Raw genomic sequence first — 17,642 nt, 5'->3', positions numbered from 1 at the left:
AATAATTTTAATTAATAAAGCTTCAGTGTCATGTAAGTTAGAGACTCCACACACACATATACACACACCTTTAAGAGAAAACAGAGATTCTTGTGGAGTTAAATTGTTTTCTCAACACCACACTGTGTGTTTTTCTGTGCCTTTCTAATAATTGTGACAACTGTTTAATATTGATCCACACTCACAGTCTTATGATTACAACCAGCCTTGTCTCCATACACACACATATACAGCTCAGCGAGTCGTTACCACTGTACCCCATGGGTAGTCAAACTGTGGCCCTCCAGATGTCCATGGACTACAATTCCCATGAACTGCTGGCAGGGGCTCATGGGAATTGTAGTCCATGGACATCTGAAGGGCCGCAATTTGACTACCCCTACTGTAGCCTCTCTCTCTCTCTCTCTCTCTCTCTCTCTCTCTCTCCCCGTCCCCCCTCCGTTGAGCCCCAAGGGAGGATTCTGGCATTTTGTCTCGGATTCTAGTGAGAACCAGATGCCTGAGGGATTCTAAAACATCACAAGCATATTCCATTCACTGACTTCCCTCATTTTGTTGAACCATAAAGAAGGTCAAGACCCTGTGCAAATCTGAACAATATGAGTTGTTCATGGTGCTCTTAGAACTATTCCCTGAATAGGATCAGAGAATGATTACTCACCAGTTCACAGGCATCACCCCACTATTTTGCAGCATCAGCACCACTGTAGAGGGCTCACTTCCGACAGGAGCAGCACCGAAGTTGAAATCCAGCATGACAGGGGTGTAAACAGGGGGCATATGTTGTGTGCTGCAGTTAAAAATAAATGGATGTGAGGAAAAGTCCTGAAGGTGGACTGCAAATTCCCAGGTATGCCATTATATTTTGACTTATGTGAGCTGGAGAAATGAAAGTGGCTTTCAGACAATGAAGAAATTAGGAGTATTCTTCAAATTGAACAGAGAAGGCAAGGAGGAGTGGAAATGAACAGAAGAACAACAAACTTTACCTGTGTCTTGTAGGAACTCTGAAGGTGAGTTCTTGTGGAGTTGGATCTCGCTCCAGATACTTATTCAGAATCTCCAGGGAAAAAAGCCGCCAAAGGAGCAGCTTGCTGATGCCACGGGCACTGCCTGTCCCACAGCCATCAGTGATGCAGATGGATGGATAGATTCCTGTGGCTGTCACGCTACAGACTGGTTGCTTTTCCACAACAGGTTCCATAGCTTGTTAGCAGGCCGGGAGGTGGAAAAGAAACAGCTAAGTTAGTGCAGCTGAGATATCAAGGACCACAGTACTGTTATAGACAATTTTATAACTCAAAAATGCATCCTCTGTCCTCTTCTGTTATTGGCATACCACATCTTCCCTTTCCCACTGCAGACATACTGCATTTCTCCAATGTTCCAATATGCTATTCCTGGGAAAACGCAATTCTTCCTCCAGATTCATTGCTGTTAGGACTGTTGATTAATATCGTTCTGCAGATTTCATAAGGTTTCACTGACTATTGCTTGTGACATGAATAATGACAAGAGATGAGAAGTTATATGGAAGGAAACATGGATTATCATGGCTGTGGCTTTAGATGAGAAAAAACGTATGGGCAGGCTCTGATCAAGGATCTTTGGGCAGAAGACAGCAGGAAGGCAACTTTGCCTTGAAACTTGATACAGAGAATCTCTAGATTCTGAGATTTCAGCTAGAAATACCATAAACAAACAAACTAGTAGTTTTCTTCTCACATCTCCCTCCCCAGATCTGGTTCCCACATGAATTTCTGTGCTTGATGTAAAGGTAAAAAGGTAAAGGTAAAGGTAAAGGTATCCCCTGTGCAAGCACCGGGTCATGTCTGACCCTTGGGGTGACGCCCTCCAGCGTTTTCATGGCACTCAATACGGGGTGGTTTGCCAGTGCCTTCCCCAGCCATTACCATTTACCCCCCAGCAAGCTGGGTACTCATTTTACCGACCTTGGAAGGATGGAAGGCTGAGTCAACCTTGAGCTGGCTGCTGGGATCAAACTCCCAACCTCATGGGCAGACAGGTGACAGCAAATAGCAGCTGTGCTCTTCTACACTGTCCTTCACAGTCTCTCAACTACTGGGCAAAAATGAAAGGAACTGGAGAAGAGAGACGTATAAATGCCCTCTGAAAAATTGATTAGATGTGTGTTGCAGCACAGATGAAGCAAAGTCTCTAACGTCTATGAGCAAGGAAAAAACCCATTGCTCCTTTGAAATCAGCACAAGCTGAGCATGCAAGCAGATGTGGAAAGCGATGAGCACACTTGCTTACTCTATACTGATTCCAGAACAGCAATAATATGAACCGCTATGGGACTTGTAGTTGTTTCCAGTTGAGGAAAAGCTCTCCACTTGATCTTTGAATTCAAACCCCAACTTTCTAGCTGTCTCACCAATCCACTCCCAGGTGTTATACATATTCATAGAAATATTTATAAATTGTCTTTCACAGAAATTCTGTTTCAAGGCTGAAGAGAGACTTCAAGTCATTAAAGATCAATGAGACCCATTTGTTATGTCCCAAGTCACTTAGTAAATTTGAAAAGCAAAACGATAGGACTGCACTACTAATCCCAATCAAGATACCTTTTTCCATACTGAAAAAGCCCTTCAAGCCTGGCCAATAGTTCTCACTGCCCAGATTCCTTGGGGGCTGCATACTCTCCCATTCCAGAGCATACAAACCAGTTCATTTTTAGATGAGCAACAACAAAGATATGTCCTCTTCTCCCCAGTATGTTGGGTGAGGGGCAGGACATCACATTGCTACCACTTCACTGGAGTTTGCAAGGATATTTCACAAAAGATTTTAAAAGTATGAAGAAAGGCCCTTGGATTACTGGGGAGACCAGAAAATCACCTAAGATTGTTCAGATGGCAGAGGATGGGACACGGTGACAATCTAAAAGAAACAATAGGTGAGTTCCCTTTGCCTCAGAAGCTCATGGCCTAAATTAGATATTCTGCTAGCTCATCATTCATTCAGCTTGAAGCCACACAAGTTTGGGGGCAGATTAAATATGTAGTGAAGTAAGGACAGTCTTATCTGGTGCTGAATCTTCATGACCACCCCTGCACTCACACAGATATATCATTTGCTTCTTATGGAGTGTGACTTATATTGCTTTCCAGTTCCCCTCTAAATGCTCACCTTTCACAGTGGAGAGGGCATAAAAGACAGTCCAGGTGTACTGCAACCGACGGGCTGGGCTAAACGTTGCTTGTAACAAGATCTTTCCCCGAGCAGGAACCGTTCCTCGGTAGTGGTCAAGTTCTATTGCTAGATTGGGGGGGGGGAGAAATGGTATGAGTATGGAGCATAGAACCCAAGATAGCTACAAAGATTTGCATCTCTAATAAATACCTAGTGTGTCACTGGCAACTTCTTCAGGGTCACATGGTCCAGTGATCGTCTGCTCCACACTGAGTATGTATTTTAGGGAACAGGCCCCATTGTTTAATAACACAAGTTCACATGACTGTGTTCTGCCAACTAAGATACTGCCAACATCCACGTGCTCCTCTAGTGCCTGCAGCTCAAACACAGAAGGATCATGTCTATCAAGCAAAACAGATACAGAAGTTTCTTCTAAACATATCCCCATAGTCAGGACCAGTGGTCCGCAACCATTCTAGGGCTGTGGACCGGCGGTGGTGGGGAGGGCGATCGTGCGGCCGCGCATGCCACGCATGCCGCGCATGCCGCGCATGTGCAGCTACACATGTGCATGTGCGCCATACGTGGCCGCAAACGCGCATGCATGGCACTTCTGTGCATGGCCATTTGCGGCCACACATGCATGTTTGTGGCCGTGCATGGTGCAAACGCGCATGGCGGCCCTGCTTCCCTCTCCCCTCCCCCCACAAAACAAAGCTTGCCAGGCCGCAAGCTAATCGGCCGCTTTTGCGGTCAATTTGCTTGCTGCCTGGGAAGTTTCTTACTGCGGGGGGGGGGGGGGAGGCGAGGAGAGGGAGCCGCGGCCCGGTGCTGGGGCCTTCGTGGCCCGGCAACGGGTCACAGCCCGGTGGTTGGGGACCACCGGTCAGGACAATGAGGTGGAAAAAGAGGCTACCTTGGGGACAGGCCAGTGTTCTCACTAGGGTTGATGCTCGACTCACCATGGTTTACAGATCTGTTTCAGAGGCTTGCATCACTACCAACTGGGAGGGATATCCATACTTGAATCTAAAATTCCACAGATGCTAGGGTACCCCTTGAGTTCATTTTAATCGGCAGCTCTATAATAGTACTTCCACTTTCCTCTGACACTCTTTATTTTACCAAATGTCATAACTTACTGTTAAGGTAGTCAGTGCTCCCTCCCCAATAACTCGAAGTGGATAACGAATACTCTCTGGGGCTTTGTCATCCAGTATCTCTTGATCTCTCCACACTGTCACCCAAGCCCGCAAAAGATATTTTATCTCCTCACTAGGATTGAAGGTCCATGCCTGAGCCTGAAATCACATGCAAATGAAGATGGTCAGAGTATTCTGACTCAACAGAGGGCAGATCCTGATAATGAGATCAGTTAAAGAGAAAGAGAAACTCTAAGATGATTTCAGCTGCCACTCACCCACTTCTACTACTTCTCAGCCATTATTACATGTATATGTGAATGTGCTTATCTAGTTTTTTTCCAGGGAAAATGGACGCATAGAACCATCCAAGGCTGAAAGTGAACTGTGTTACCATTCCTTCAAAGTACTCAGGAGAAACAGTGTGTCTGCTCACCAAAGCTTCCTTGGGAAGAATAGTCCCTTCAGCAGGCTGGACAGACAGGAGCTTTTTGTCAGTCTGCTGGATCTTCCACCTGAAGAACATGGGTAGCCGAGTGGAGTTCTTTATAGTAAAGGTACGTGAGGAAGAGAGACCCACACATGTGGGCTTGAAATAGAGGCTGCCATCACCTTCTAAGAGTAGGACAAGAGGCTCAGCACTGCTCTGGAGAATGATTTCCTGAAGACACAAACATCAACAGTAATCTTTAGCCAACATACTTCCAACCATGGTGCTTCTACAAGGCAAAACTGAGCTGAACTCTAGGCTAGCAAAGACAGGCCTGAAATAGCTAGGACCAACATAAGAATGCATATAATTATACAAATCCTTATCCATTGTTCCTCTTAACAGCCCTGGGGGTGGAGAGTGTTCTGGCTGTCCGAGATGGAATAGGGCCAACCAGCTTTGCTGGCCGCACTCCGATTGGTGCTCCCTCTCCAGCTCCCGCCCTCCTTCCCAGGAGGCTAGTCACTTTGCTCTCAGACACACAGAGAGCCCTGCCAAACTGCAAACGACCCCTGATTACCTGCTTTGACTCCTGCTGCAAGGAAAGAGACAGACAGGCAGAGACAAACTGCAAACGACCCTTGCTTCCCTTGCTTTGAAGGAGCCCTGATTACTTCCTATGGCTCCTTCTGCAAGAGAGAGAGATCTGCGCCTGCCAGTGTCCCCTGGGTCCTAATGCCCATTGCATTCCTGGTTGCAATGAGCTTTCCTTCTTAATAATCGTGTAGATGCAACCAGCCTTGAATATATCTTTGTTGGTCTTAAAGGTGCTATTGGACTCTATTGTTGTGCTACTTCAGACCAGCACAGCTAGCCACTTGAATTTAAATTGCTTTTAATTACTTCTTTTCACAACTGGGAAAGTGTCTGCCATTAATCACTAACTTTACATTTTTATTGCCCCAAAGCATTTGTGAACAACAACTGAACTCAAAGGAGTGCTTTTCTAGCAAAGAATTATCATACTGCATATTTGTAACCTGCCATGAGCCTTTGGGGAGTGGCGGGAAATAAATCCCAGTGTAATAACAATAATAACAACAACAACAACAACAACAACTGGACTTATGATGCTGCTTACTAATCTGCTACTAATTTACTTTCTCCTTATATCTGTCCTCTTATGATCCCTGTTCCATTGACTGAGGAAGAGTGCATGCACACGAAAGCTCACGCCTTGAATAAATCTTTTTGGTCTTAAAGGTGCCTTTAGGTTCAAATTTTGTTGTGATACTTCCATCTTTCACCCAAAATGAATAAATCATTAAAAACAAGTCATGAACAAATGAACAAATCATTAAAAAATCAAAGACAGATCTGTTTGAAACAAGCAAGCTTTTCAAAAAAACAATTACATATGATGATCAAAACCGCTGGCTGAGACATCACATAATAAGTTTATTACGTGATGTCTCAGCCAGCGTAGAGAGAGCAGATGGCTTGTACCAGTATACGTATTCCCCCTTCCTTCATGTTCTGTCTGGAATCTCTGAAAAGCTCTTCAAGGTTTGCTGTCAACTATCAAGGAAGAAAATGATGTGCTAGTAATTCAATGGGCAAATTTGCCCCCACCTTTGTGAATGATGGAGAAAAATTGAGATGCAAGGATAAGCAATGCTGCTGGACAGAGGCATCCTGTGGACAGGTGGAAAGGATGAGGATCTGGTGAGCTCCAGGTGCAATAAAACCATTGTGAGGCTTGACCAGAATGGAAGGACACTTTTCCAGGCTCATGTGGAAGCTGATGGCGGTGGTGCCTGTGTTGCAGAGTAGCATGCTGCAATATGTGGTAGTGTTCTGGCATACTGGAGGAAAGACCTAGAAGGCAGAAAAGTGGGTGGACGGAAAGAATAGTCATCTGAATTAGCCTTGGCAATATGATTTATGAGAACTTTAATTCCTTCTAAAAATACAAACAGCAACTAATAACACAGCACCATAACACCAGGCTTACCATAAAGGGTTAGCGAACTTATTTGGATAATCTGACTCTTATCTTCTAAATATTTGTCTTGTCCCTCCTCCAAGAAGTGCAGGATGGTATGTAGAGCTCTCTCTGCCCCATTTTATTATCACAAGAACCCTAGGACATAGGTTAGGCTGAGAGATAATACAAGTGTGACTGGCTCAAAATCACCCAGTAAGACTCAGAGCCACGCGGGAATATTAACTCAAGTCTTCTAGTTTAACCATAACTATTGGCAGACAGAGAGAGACCCAAAATTAAAAGACCAAGTACCTATTGATTACATCGAACATGAGAAGTAATCATGGGGAGGAGTGAGTGATTTAGGATCTAAAGATTTCATTTAAACCATTGATTTTCCATCCCACGTAGGCAGTTTACAACAAAAGTCAGCAAAACGATACAAAAAAACACAGCCAACACTGTCATCATCATCAATAGAAGACACAGTAGTTACCAGCAGACAAAGCAAATCAGCAAAGAAAAAACAATGGTGCTCTGGGCAAAAAGTATATTATGTTCCACTCAAAGACCCCTACAAATTTTGCATGTTGCTTTGTCAGGAGATCTGTAAATCAACCTTTCTCTCAGGACATTCCTGCAGTAATAAGCTTTTTATTTTTCTCTGCTTTGAGACTAAATTGTTGGGCCCCTCTTTTATACTCAGCAGAAAAAACAGCCATAAAATTAATTTCAGCGTTAGCAAAATATCATTAATAAAACTACTAAATTCTTCAACCTTGAAAGAATAACAGCTCATAATTAGGGAAACAATTCAAGTCCCTATAATTCAAAGTGTCCCTTAAAAAGGGTTGTTTTTGACAGCCATTAAACATTTGCAGAGAAGGAACCGTATGTATCTTTCTTCAGGAGCACATGCTGTGCTGCTACCAATAAGGCCCACTCTTTTGTGGCCACCCATCATGTATCCACTGACAGGGGCACATAAAGAACCTTGCAGGATTACCTTGGTGTTTGGGTAGCTCTATAACATGCGCTGTTCCCAGAGCAATGTAGGAATTTAAAGAACATCATCAGTGCCTATAACTGGACCTGGAAATTAACTGACAACCTAAACAAAATAGGAGAAACATGTTCCTGTTGACTTGCCCCAGCCAACAACTGTATTTTAGAGCTGCTGAAACTTTAAACACTCTTCAACAGCAACCCTGTGTGAAATATTTTACAGTAGTTGTCTGGCCACTGAGTTCAGAAGAAACTTTAGACACTTCCTTGCTGGAAGATATTTACAAAATCTTCACCCCATCTCCCCAACAGCAATATTAACAAATATGGCCCACAGACTTCCAAGAACTAACAAAACAGGGATCGCACAGAATCCTGCACACTTGCAAAACTATGGAAATGGTGTGTGTTATCAAATGAAATTATAAGTGGAACTCTACTGACCTCTGCTGTCATTAAGTTGGATAAGGTACCAGCCAAGAAATGCTAACTTAGAACCTCAGGCTGGATTTCTCTGAGGAAATAGAACAAAAAACAAAAACAAAAACAAAACCCATGCACCATTCAGTAGGGAACTGCACAAAGCAAGCTTCTGGGTACATCTGTAGATTTGCAACAGTGGAAAGAAAGCCAATGTGGTCAAATGGATAAAAAGTCTGCTTTTAACTCAGTATAAATCAGTTCATAACTGTGCCCAGTCTGTGCCAACAGATGTCCTTGAACACAACATGATTTTTCAGAATACTTTTTCTTTTGTTAACTGGAAACAGATTAATTTACCAGGACAGTGCCTGAACTAAAAGCCTATAAAGCACTTCTCCAAGGAAGAAATAGAAATTAATGATAAATCCCTCCCACTCTGCAGTCAGACAGAGTTAGACTACAAATAAACCACCTCAAGGGAAGAAAGCCACAATGCTCACCTTGTGGCAATCCAAAGTATACTGTGGGATGAAGTGTTGTCGCTCAGGTTCAAAAGTATGTCCACGCAAGCGGACGGTGAAGCTCCAGGATGGGCATATGGTGCTGGGCTCCTCAATATTGTTGTAGTTCCGTAACACCTATAAAGTAAGACTTGTTGGATTAGAAAGATACCAAGGCAGGGGTTCCTCCATTTAGTATCCAGTCAGAATTTTAGTTGTATTTATTTCTGGAAAAATGTATATTCCTCCCTTTAGTCATAAGCTTTCAATAGAAAGGGAAGGTAATGGCCCTTCAGTAGAAATTCCAAGTCGATCACTAGCTACATTTTAAAACTTGTCCTCTTCTTGGTGGGCATGGGTGATTCATGATCTACTCAAGGCAACTTTTACACATAGTATCCCTGCCAGCCAGTCTCCCAGATCAAGCTGGGAACAATATTTTTCTTGGAACCTTCACAATCATTTATAAAGACCAAGTTGGAAATAACATGCTATGAATGCCTTTGGCATAGATTCCTGCCCACCTTGTAGAAGGCAAATCCTTCTAGTTCTGCTGCATACAAAGAGTTGAGCTGAGGAGGCTGGAAAGTGACACAGAAAGCCATAGATTTTAAAGGTGGGATGTCACAGCTATCTGGGTCCACCTGGAAAGGACTCTCTGGCTTGTTTGTCCATTTGACAGTGATTTTTCCTTTTGTGCAATTGGTCAGGCAGAGGGGAAGTGGTTGTATATTTTGAAGCTTTGCACAGCAGCCAAAATCAAACTCCTTGACGTTCAGGTTGATATGAGGAGGGAACACAGTGAGGTCATTGTTTATACCATCATGAAAGTATTCAACCATGGGCTCAAGAGAAGGATATTCCTCAGGTGCCTTGTCCTCCAGCATCTAGAAACAAAGGAGAGATATCTCTTACTTAACTGAATATATCCTGAAGATAGCAGAACAGTCAGAATAGATGGGAGTTCATGTGACCCTGGCAAGTTCTCTGGCTACTATAGCAAAAAGTAAGAAATGAACGACAGAAGGATGCCCATCCACAAGAAAATCCAGATCCCTATAGCCAATCAACCTTAAAATTGGTCCTGATTAATGGAAGCCCATGAAGGATAGGAAATAAGTGTAAAGCCCTATATTATTTAGCAGTTTCACGGTAGATATCATTTAATGATAATGCACTCAGAGTAAGCAGAACTATTGCAAAAATATCATGAGCAATTGGGCCTCCCCACAGGCACATTCATGGGGTACCAAGACTGTATTCATATTAAACATTCATAGTCATGGGAGCAGAAGAGGGTAATTTTGGTCCAACAGACATGCTTTACCTCTGGTGGGAGTGTGAGGGCTTCATTTTCATCCAGCAGCAGTTTGCCTTCCCTCAGCATGGTACCCAGGACATCTGGCGGATAAAAGGTCAGTCCTCGGGCCATATGTGTCCTGTATCTGGTAAGGTCCTTCAGTTTCAGAATTTCTGGTTTCATTGTGTCTGAGTGGCATGTCCCAAACAAATCAAGGAACAATGGATCCTGAGAGGCACCAGAAATACAAAGAGAGAACAACCAATTTTGCCTACACTCTGCTCTAGATTATAGCTTCTGTCATTCATCTTTATCAATATGTTGCATCAGGGACCCTTTAAATATTACTACACCTGTGTGGGAGTAATTTTTCCAACTTAAATAACTCAACTATATGGCTAAGGACCACTCAAAAATATAGAATCAGCATGTTCAGTATTGGGTGTAACAATTCTGTGAGATTCTGTGATAAGCCGCTGTCAGCAATATAGAAGCTCCTCATGGAAAAGCAGCTCTCGTGCTACCTTAGCGACACGAGTCTTATCACTTAATCTAGCTAACCTTACAAACTATTGTGAAGCCAAAATGTTGTTTTCAATCCTTGGAGAAAAGTTGGGATAAAAATAATAAAATAAATACATTTAGTGCTCTACTAAATTGCTTGGCCAGATTCATAAGATGAGAATTAGAAAGTGTGAGCTCACACTTATTCAAACAAATTTAAAACAGAGTTAAATACATAGAAAGACATAAAAACAGCAGTTGAAATATTGGGCAGGAAGGAGAGATCACCCGTTGGCAGAAAATGGCACAAAAATGGGACAGCCATATCTCTCTGAAGAGAGAGTTCCAGAGCTCTGATGTCATGACTGAGGAGACCCTTCTCCCAGTTGCCACCTGCCTAACCTCAGAAGGTAGATGCTCCCTGGCAGGGCCTGTAACGGTGACAATTGCAGACAGGCAGGTTCATAAGGGAGAAAGCAGTGGGTCAGGACCAACTGAAGTATCTGAACATGTCTCAAAGGCAGCCTCACATACGGTGCATTGCAATAATTAAATGTAATAATTTAATTTAATTTAGCAGCAGTAAGGCCAACCACGTGCCTACTAGACCCCTGCCCATCATGGCTACTAAAAACAACTGATTTAAGAATAGGGGCTCCCCTCCAGGAGATAATCAACCTCTCCCTCTCAATGGGAGAATTCTTGGAAGGAGTAAAAGAGGCAGTGGTATACCCGCTGCTGAAAAAACCATCTCTGGACTCATGAGATCCTGACAATTATCATCACATCTCGAACTTAGTATTTCTGGGGAAAATGGTTGAAAGGGCTGTTGCAGATCCAGTATCAGCATTCTTGGAAGAAGCTTAGTCCTAGACCCATGCCAGTCAGGTTTCCAGCCTGGCCATGGGGTAGATACAGCGCAAATGGCCCTGATGGATGACCTTCATCGCCAGTTGGATAGAGGTGAGTCAGTGCTGCTTGTGCTCCTAGAACTCTTAGCAGTGTTTGAAAAATTCGACCATGAGCTTCTAGCTCACCACTTCACCAATGCTGGGATATGCAGAACAGCCCTTCAATGGCTGATCTCCTTTCTCCAGGGTTACAGACAGAGGGTTGTAATAGGAGAGAGATCATCAAGCTGCCACCAACTTGCATGTGAAGTCCCTCAGGGAGCAGTCCTCTCTCCAATCCTTATTTAACATCTTCATGTGCCCTCTGGTATGGAAGTTCAGGCTGGGATGTCACCAATATGCAAATGACACCCAACTCTTCCTCCTGATTCCCGCAGAAGCATTAGCCAGGTGCCAGGAAGCAGTGACAAGGTGGCTCAAGCAGAGTCAGCTGAAGCTCAGTCTTTCAAAGACAGAGGCCCTGTGGCTGGGCAGGAAGGAGCCAAGAGAGGAAGCATGCTTGCCCAACCTGGACAGTGTGCAACTATCAGTGGCTCACTCCGCCAGGAACCTGAGCATGATCCTCAATGCCTCCCTCTCAATGGAGACACTGGTCACAAGAGTAGAGCGTCTGGCATTCTAAAACCTTTGCCAAGCCAAGCTACTAGCACCCTACTTGGCCCTGGAACTCCTAGCCATAGTGATCCATGTGACAGTCACCTCTAGACTGGACTTCTGCAACTCGCTCTACTCAGGCCTACCCTTAACATTGATCCAGAAACTACATGTGGTCCAGAATACTGTGGCCAGGATCCTCATAGCAACACCCTGGAGGTCCCACGTTCAGTCCATTCTCCAACAACTGCACTGTTTACCAATCGAATTCCAGATCAGACTTTTTTTTCTGGTAATCACCTTTAAGGCCATACGTGGTCTGGGGCCAATGTACCAGAGGGACCGCCTCTCTGCCTACACCCCTCAAAGAGCGTTATGCTCCACCACCTCCAACTGACTGGTGATCCCTGGCTCCAAGGAAGTTCACTTGACCTCAACCAGGGCGAGAGCTTTCTCTGTCCTGTCCACCACTTGGCGGAACAAGCTCCCAGAGGAAATCAGGGCCCTGACAGAGCTAGAACAATTCTGCAGGGCCTGCAGAAGAGAGCACTTCCAACAGGCATTTGGCTGAGGTTGGCCAAAACTAACAGTATCTATTGGGCCCCGAACCCCCCTCCCATGAAACCAATCATCCTGAACCGGCCAACCATGGGACAGTTAGAATGTTAAGATTATGAATTACTGTTCTCTCTGTTTATTACTGTCATTATGTTATCCATTTGACATAGTCACTGAGTTTACGGTATTGTTCCTGCTCCTCTACATTTCATGTGAACCGTCCTGAGCCTCAGGGGAGAGTGATATATAAATGTAATAAATAAATAAATCTAGATGTAGCCTAGGCAAATACCACATGGGTTAGACCTTTCTGCCCAAAAAAGCCTACAACTGGCTAGCCAGTCAAAGCTGGTAAAAGGCACTCTTGGCCACAGACGCTAATGCAGGGGTAGTCAAACTGCGGCCCTCCAGATGTCCATGGACTACAATTCCCATGAGCCCCTGCCAGCGAATTCCCATGAGCCCCTGCGCTAATGTCTTATCTAGCAGTAGGCCTGAGTCTAAGAGCACTCCCAAACTATGGATCTGTTCCTTCCAGAGGAGCACAACCCCAGGTCAGATCCTCCACTCTCCAGCAGTTCTTCCATCCTGTCAAGATTAACCTTAAGTTTATTAGCTCATATCTACTCCAAAACTTCACCTTAACAAGAAGTATGTAGGTGTTAAACAGTAGGGTGGACAAGAGGGAACCTTGTAGAACCCCATAGGCCAAAACAGCCATTCTCCAGCACCATCTTCTGAAACCTACCATCCAAGTAAGGTCAGAATCACAGCAGAAATGTGCCTCCCAATCCCAGCCAAGATATGCAGTCCAAAAGGACATTCTGATTGATAGTATCAAAAGCTGCTGAGAGTTCCAAAAGATTCAACAGGATCATATTTCTTCTCTCTATCTGCCAGCATAAGTCATCCACCAGGGAGACCAAGGCTGTTGAGTCCCATAACCAGGTCTAAAGCCAAAATAGAAAAGACCTACATAATTTGTCTCCTGCAAGAAAGCTTGGGGTTCTCTAGTCACTCCAAGAAAGCTCTTTCCAAAAAAAGCTCTTTGAACTACTGTTTTTTCTGCTACCACTATGAATGCTTTGTGAATATGCTCTCTTTTTCTATTCCAAAAGCAGTGTTCCCCAATCCCTGGGCGGCAAACCGGTACCGGGCCGCAGTGGGGGGGGGGGAGGCTCAGGTGTCGGCGCGCCAGGGGCATGCCTCCCTCCCCCCCTGCAGTGCACCGCTCGCTGCACTGGGAGCGATCGGCTGCTTTGGCTATGGGGAGGAGGCGCAGGCGCCAAACACGCAGGCATGGAGCTGCCGCGCCGGTGCCCACGCCTCCCCCCCCCACGCAGTGCGGTGCTCACTGCACCAGGAGCCATCAGGAGGTGTGGGCCCGGCGGGCGCAAACGCACAAGCACGGCATCTCTGCGCCTGTGTGTTTGTGCCCGCCGGCATCCACGCCTCCCTCTCTCCCCGGTCCCCCATTTCCCTTCCCCAGCCCGAAAAAGGTTGGGGACCACTGGTCTAGAGGACTGCAAGTCTAATTCCCCTAACAAGGTGATGAATTGAAATCAAATACCTTTGTTCACATGGGGAGGGGTTGTGCAATATAGCAGGACTAAAAGATTAAATACAACCTGTAGAGCTTGCGGCTCAGATTTTAAAAGGTGCTTTTGTCAAGCTGACATACAATGTGATACAGCAGGAATTATTTTGCGTAAGCATGGGGGCCAGTCAAAAGACGGGATTCTGTTCTCCCGGTAGAACACTTCTCAAACACCATATCTTTAACAGAGGGAAATGCAACCAAAGCAACACCAGTGGAAGACAGTACCCAGTACTCTTACCTGGTGATGTATAAGGCAAACTACTCTTCGGTAATAAATCATTGGAAAGGTGGGCTGGAAGGTCACCTTCAGTGTAACAGTGGACATCCCAGCCAATGTTCCACATGGGTGGTCAATAGAAAAGATACTCTGACTGCAGTCAATGTCAAACTGATAATAGGCTAGGACATCAGAAGTATTGGTGATGTTTAATGGCCGAACTAAGCTCTCCCCAAGGTTAATGCAGCTGAAGTAGACAAAAGGATGCTGAAGAGAAACTCCAGGACCTATAATGATAGGCAAGACAATTTTCACACTGTGTCACCATGACCTGGATGATCCAGGCTAGCCCAATCTCATAAGATCTCAGTAGCTGAGCAGGGTCAGCCCTGTCTATTATTTGGATGGGACACCTCCAAGGAATACCAGGGTCCTGACACAGAGGCAGGCAATAGCAAACTACCTCTGAATGCCTCTGGCCTTGAAAATCCTGCACAGTCCCCATAAATCTGTTGCGACTTGATGGCAAAAAAGAAAAAAAAGGACATGTTGCTGCTGACTTTGAAAAGGTGATGTACAAGTCTTTTTCTTACTCTAATTTGGTTGTTATGCTTGTAGTCATAAAAGTAATTGCTTTTGATCTTCAGCTGCAAAAAATACAAAATGTTGCTGGAACTAGAAACGGGCTACATAGGGAGTGACCTGCAAGCCAGCAGCAATAAAATACTGAAAATCACAAAAAATACTATGATGCAATATATTACATTCCATGGAAAATTTAAAAGACCTATTAACTGTGGAAAACATATAGTACATAGATATTATTTAACTTTCTACACAAAATTTCATATACCTATACTTGTTATAGTTCAATATAATTCAACCTACCTCTACAGGGATTGGCAGAAACAACAGAGAAATACTAGTATGTATGTTTTAATACAGCATGGAAAATCAAAAGGGTTCTCTGTGCCTTGTACCTTTGCATGATCCTGTCAACTTCAACACTGAACGTGTCACATTGCCAGCAGGTGCAACAGTAAAGTAGTCCACACTGTTCATACCCACAATCCTTGGACTGAAGCACAAGGGGACAAGAAACTTCCCACCAGCTGAAACAGTGGCTTGGGTAACATCACAAGAGAAGTCACTATCACGAAGCATTAATTCTTTTGATCTTTCAATCCGGAACGGAGCATTAACCTATCAAGAATCAAACAGAGTTACATCCTTCTCTCTGAGGAGAGAAAAGCCTGCCCTGCATGAGGTAACTCAGATCAGCGGAATCTGAGCCAAAGGAACATTTGGGGGATTCTCATGCAAGCCACTCATATCCCCTTCGGCTAAGTAGTGGAAATGCGCCAGGAGGCAATCAGATCGGTATTCTCAATTCCTAAGGTACTGTGTTGGATGAACAGAGACTAAATACAGTTTTGTGTGGTAAAAATCTCCACTGCCTAAACACCTGCAACTTGACAAAACTTGACACACACACAAAACAGAAATTCAGGGGAAACTGAGATATATGTAATACTTTATTTCTTATCAAGCCTAGATTTATTTAATTGCTTTAATGATATGAAATGCATTATTTATAATTTAGTACAGTAAACTGTACTATTTGGTACGCATCCAGTACTGCAGACTACATTCTCTGCTGCTTTTGCATATGTACCTTAGTTTTTGCTACCATAAAAACATGAAAAACAATGAGAACAGGAAACACAAATTTCATACTAAACTAAAGGAAGTGAGTTAGTTGGATGCAAACTTAAATTTCAAGAGAACAAGTATAATACAGAACTTTAGAATAATGAACTTTTTCTGGAACTTCATACCTCAGACATCACAGATTATTGTACATTATTACTCACTTTCCTTGGACTGAAATACTTGCAGGACAGGAGAAGTGAAAGCAGGGAAGATCCATGACCATCAGTGCTTTTCAAATGGATTGCTAGACCCAATCTAACATTTATCATAGCAGCCTGATATAAATCCAAAACAAGTCTCATGATGTACTAATCTCTAATATTCAGCAACACATCTCAGGAGCTATTCAGTAAATGAACCATGTTTACCTCAATTTTTATAGAAATCAGGAGTGAAAGGCACTGTTATAGGAATTAATACCAGCAAGAAGCAAATTGGAAAATTGTTCAGCCTAATAAGGTAAAACTGATAGTGAAAGATGGAAGGAAAAGTCATCAAGAAGTTGGACACAGAATAGTGTTTATGGAAACATGTCCATGAAAACATATGTTCATGGAAATATGTCCATGAAACATTAAATTATTGGTCTGACCCATGGAGTACCTATTTTTTGCAATCTGCTAAATCCACCTATTATAGACACGTGCCTTGAAAATCAAATGTCCACCAAGTAACCTCTAGTTCATTTCTAGTAAGCTACCTAACACCTGTTGATTGCCGAAATATTGCAAAGGTTAGACTAAACTCAAGATCATCTGATACAGATTTATTATAAATAAATAACCCCCTTCATGGATCGCTGCCTTGCCGTGGCAAGGGGGCTTGTGTAGATCAGTGAAGCTATGAGCTATGCCGTGCAGGTCCAACCCAAGACGGACAGATCATAGCAGAGAGCTCTGAAAAAAGGTGATCCACTGGAGAAGGAAATGGCAAACCACTCCAGTATCTTTGCCATGAACACCCAATGGACAAGTTCAAAAGGCAAAACGATATGACGCTAGAAGATGATCCCCTCAGGTCAGAAGGTGTCCAATATGCTACTGGGGATTAGCAGATGGCTAGTACAAGTAGCGCCAGAATGAATGAAGCGACTGGGCCAACGCCGAAAGGATGCTCAGTTGTGGAAGTAACTGGTGGCGAAAAGACAGTCCGATGCTGTAAAGATTTTTATTCCATAGGAACCTGGAATGTCAGATCCATGAATCAAGGCAAGCTGGATGTGGTCAAACAAGAGATGACAAGACTGAACATCGACATTTTAGGAATCAGTGAACTCAAATGGACAGGAATGGGTGAATTTAATTCAGATGACCATCAGGTATACTACTGTGGACAAGAATCTCGCAGAAGAAATGGAATAGCCTTCATAATAAATAAAAGAGTAGGAAAAGCAGTACTGGGATACAATCCCCAAAATGACAGAATCATCTCAGTTCGAATCCAAGGCAAACCATTCAACATCACAGTGATCCAGGTCTACACCCCAACCGCTGCTGCTGAAGAGGATGAAGTTGACCAGTTCTATGAAGCAATACAACACCTTCTAGTAGCAACGCCAAAAAATGATGTACTTAGCATCATGGGGAATTGGAATGC

The 17,642-nt window shown here is 43.8% G+C and overlaps 1 protein-coding gene across 5 annotated transcripts in view; it reads right to left on the bottom strand.

Annotated features, from left to right (window-relative positions):
• The window catches only part of CFAP65 (cilia and flagella associated protein 65), a 63,020-nt gene that overhangs the window by 31,466 nt on the left and 13,912 nt on the right, over window positions 1-17,642 (bottom strand). For 4 of the 5 annotated variants that reach the window (XM_077320731.1, XM_077320730.1, XM_077320735.1 and 1 more), the window contains 12 exons: window positions 15,314-15,536; window positions 14,355-14,620; window positions 9,977-10,177; window positions 9,174-9,536; window positions 8,650-8,787; window positions 6,367-6,612; window positions 4,741-4,965; window positions 4,305-4,463; window positions 3,370-3,541; window positions 3,157-3,285; window positions 990-1,206; window positions 662-790 (listed from right to left, as the gene is read on the bottom strand). In XM_077320731.1, coding sequence (XP_077176846.1) covers window positions 662-790; window positions 990-1,206; window positions 3,157-3,285; window positions 3,370-3,541; window positions 4,305-4,463; window positions 4,741-4,965; window positions 6,367-6,612; window positions 8,650-8,787; window positions 9,174-9,536; window positions 9,977-10,177; window positions 14,355-14,620; window positions 15,314-15,536 — 2,468 coding nt within the window. The remainder of the gene's footprint in view (window positions 1-661; window positions 791-989; window positions 1,207-3,156; window positions 3,286-3,369; window positions 3,542-4,304; window positions 4,464-4,740; window positions 4,966-6,366; window positions 6,613-8,649; window positions 8,788-9,173; window positions 9,537-9,976; window positions 10,178-14,354; window positions 14,621-15,313; window positions 15,537-17,642) is intronic. The other variant, XM_077320733.1, reaches the window with a different exon arrangement.

Source organism: Paroedura picta, chromosome 2 (assembly GCF_049243985.1).
Source record: "Paroedura picta isolate Pp20150507F chromosome 2, Ppicta_v3.0, whole genome shotgun sequence".
Lineage (NCBI taxonomy): Eukaryota > Metazoa > Chordata > Lepidosauria > Squamata > Gekkonidae > Paroedura > Paroedura picta.
This window is presented reverse-complemented; position numbering and strand designations above follow the sequence as displayed.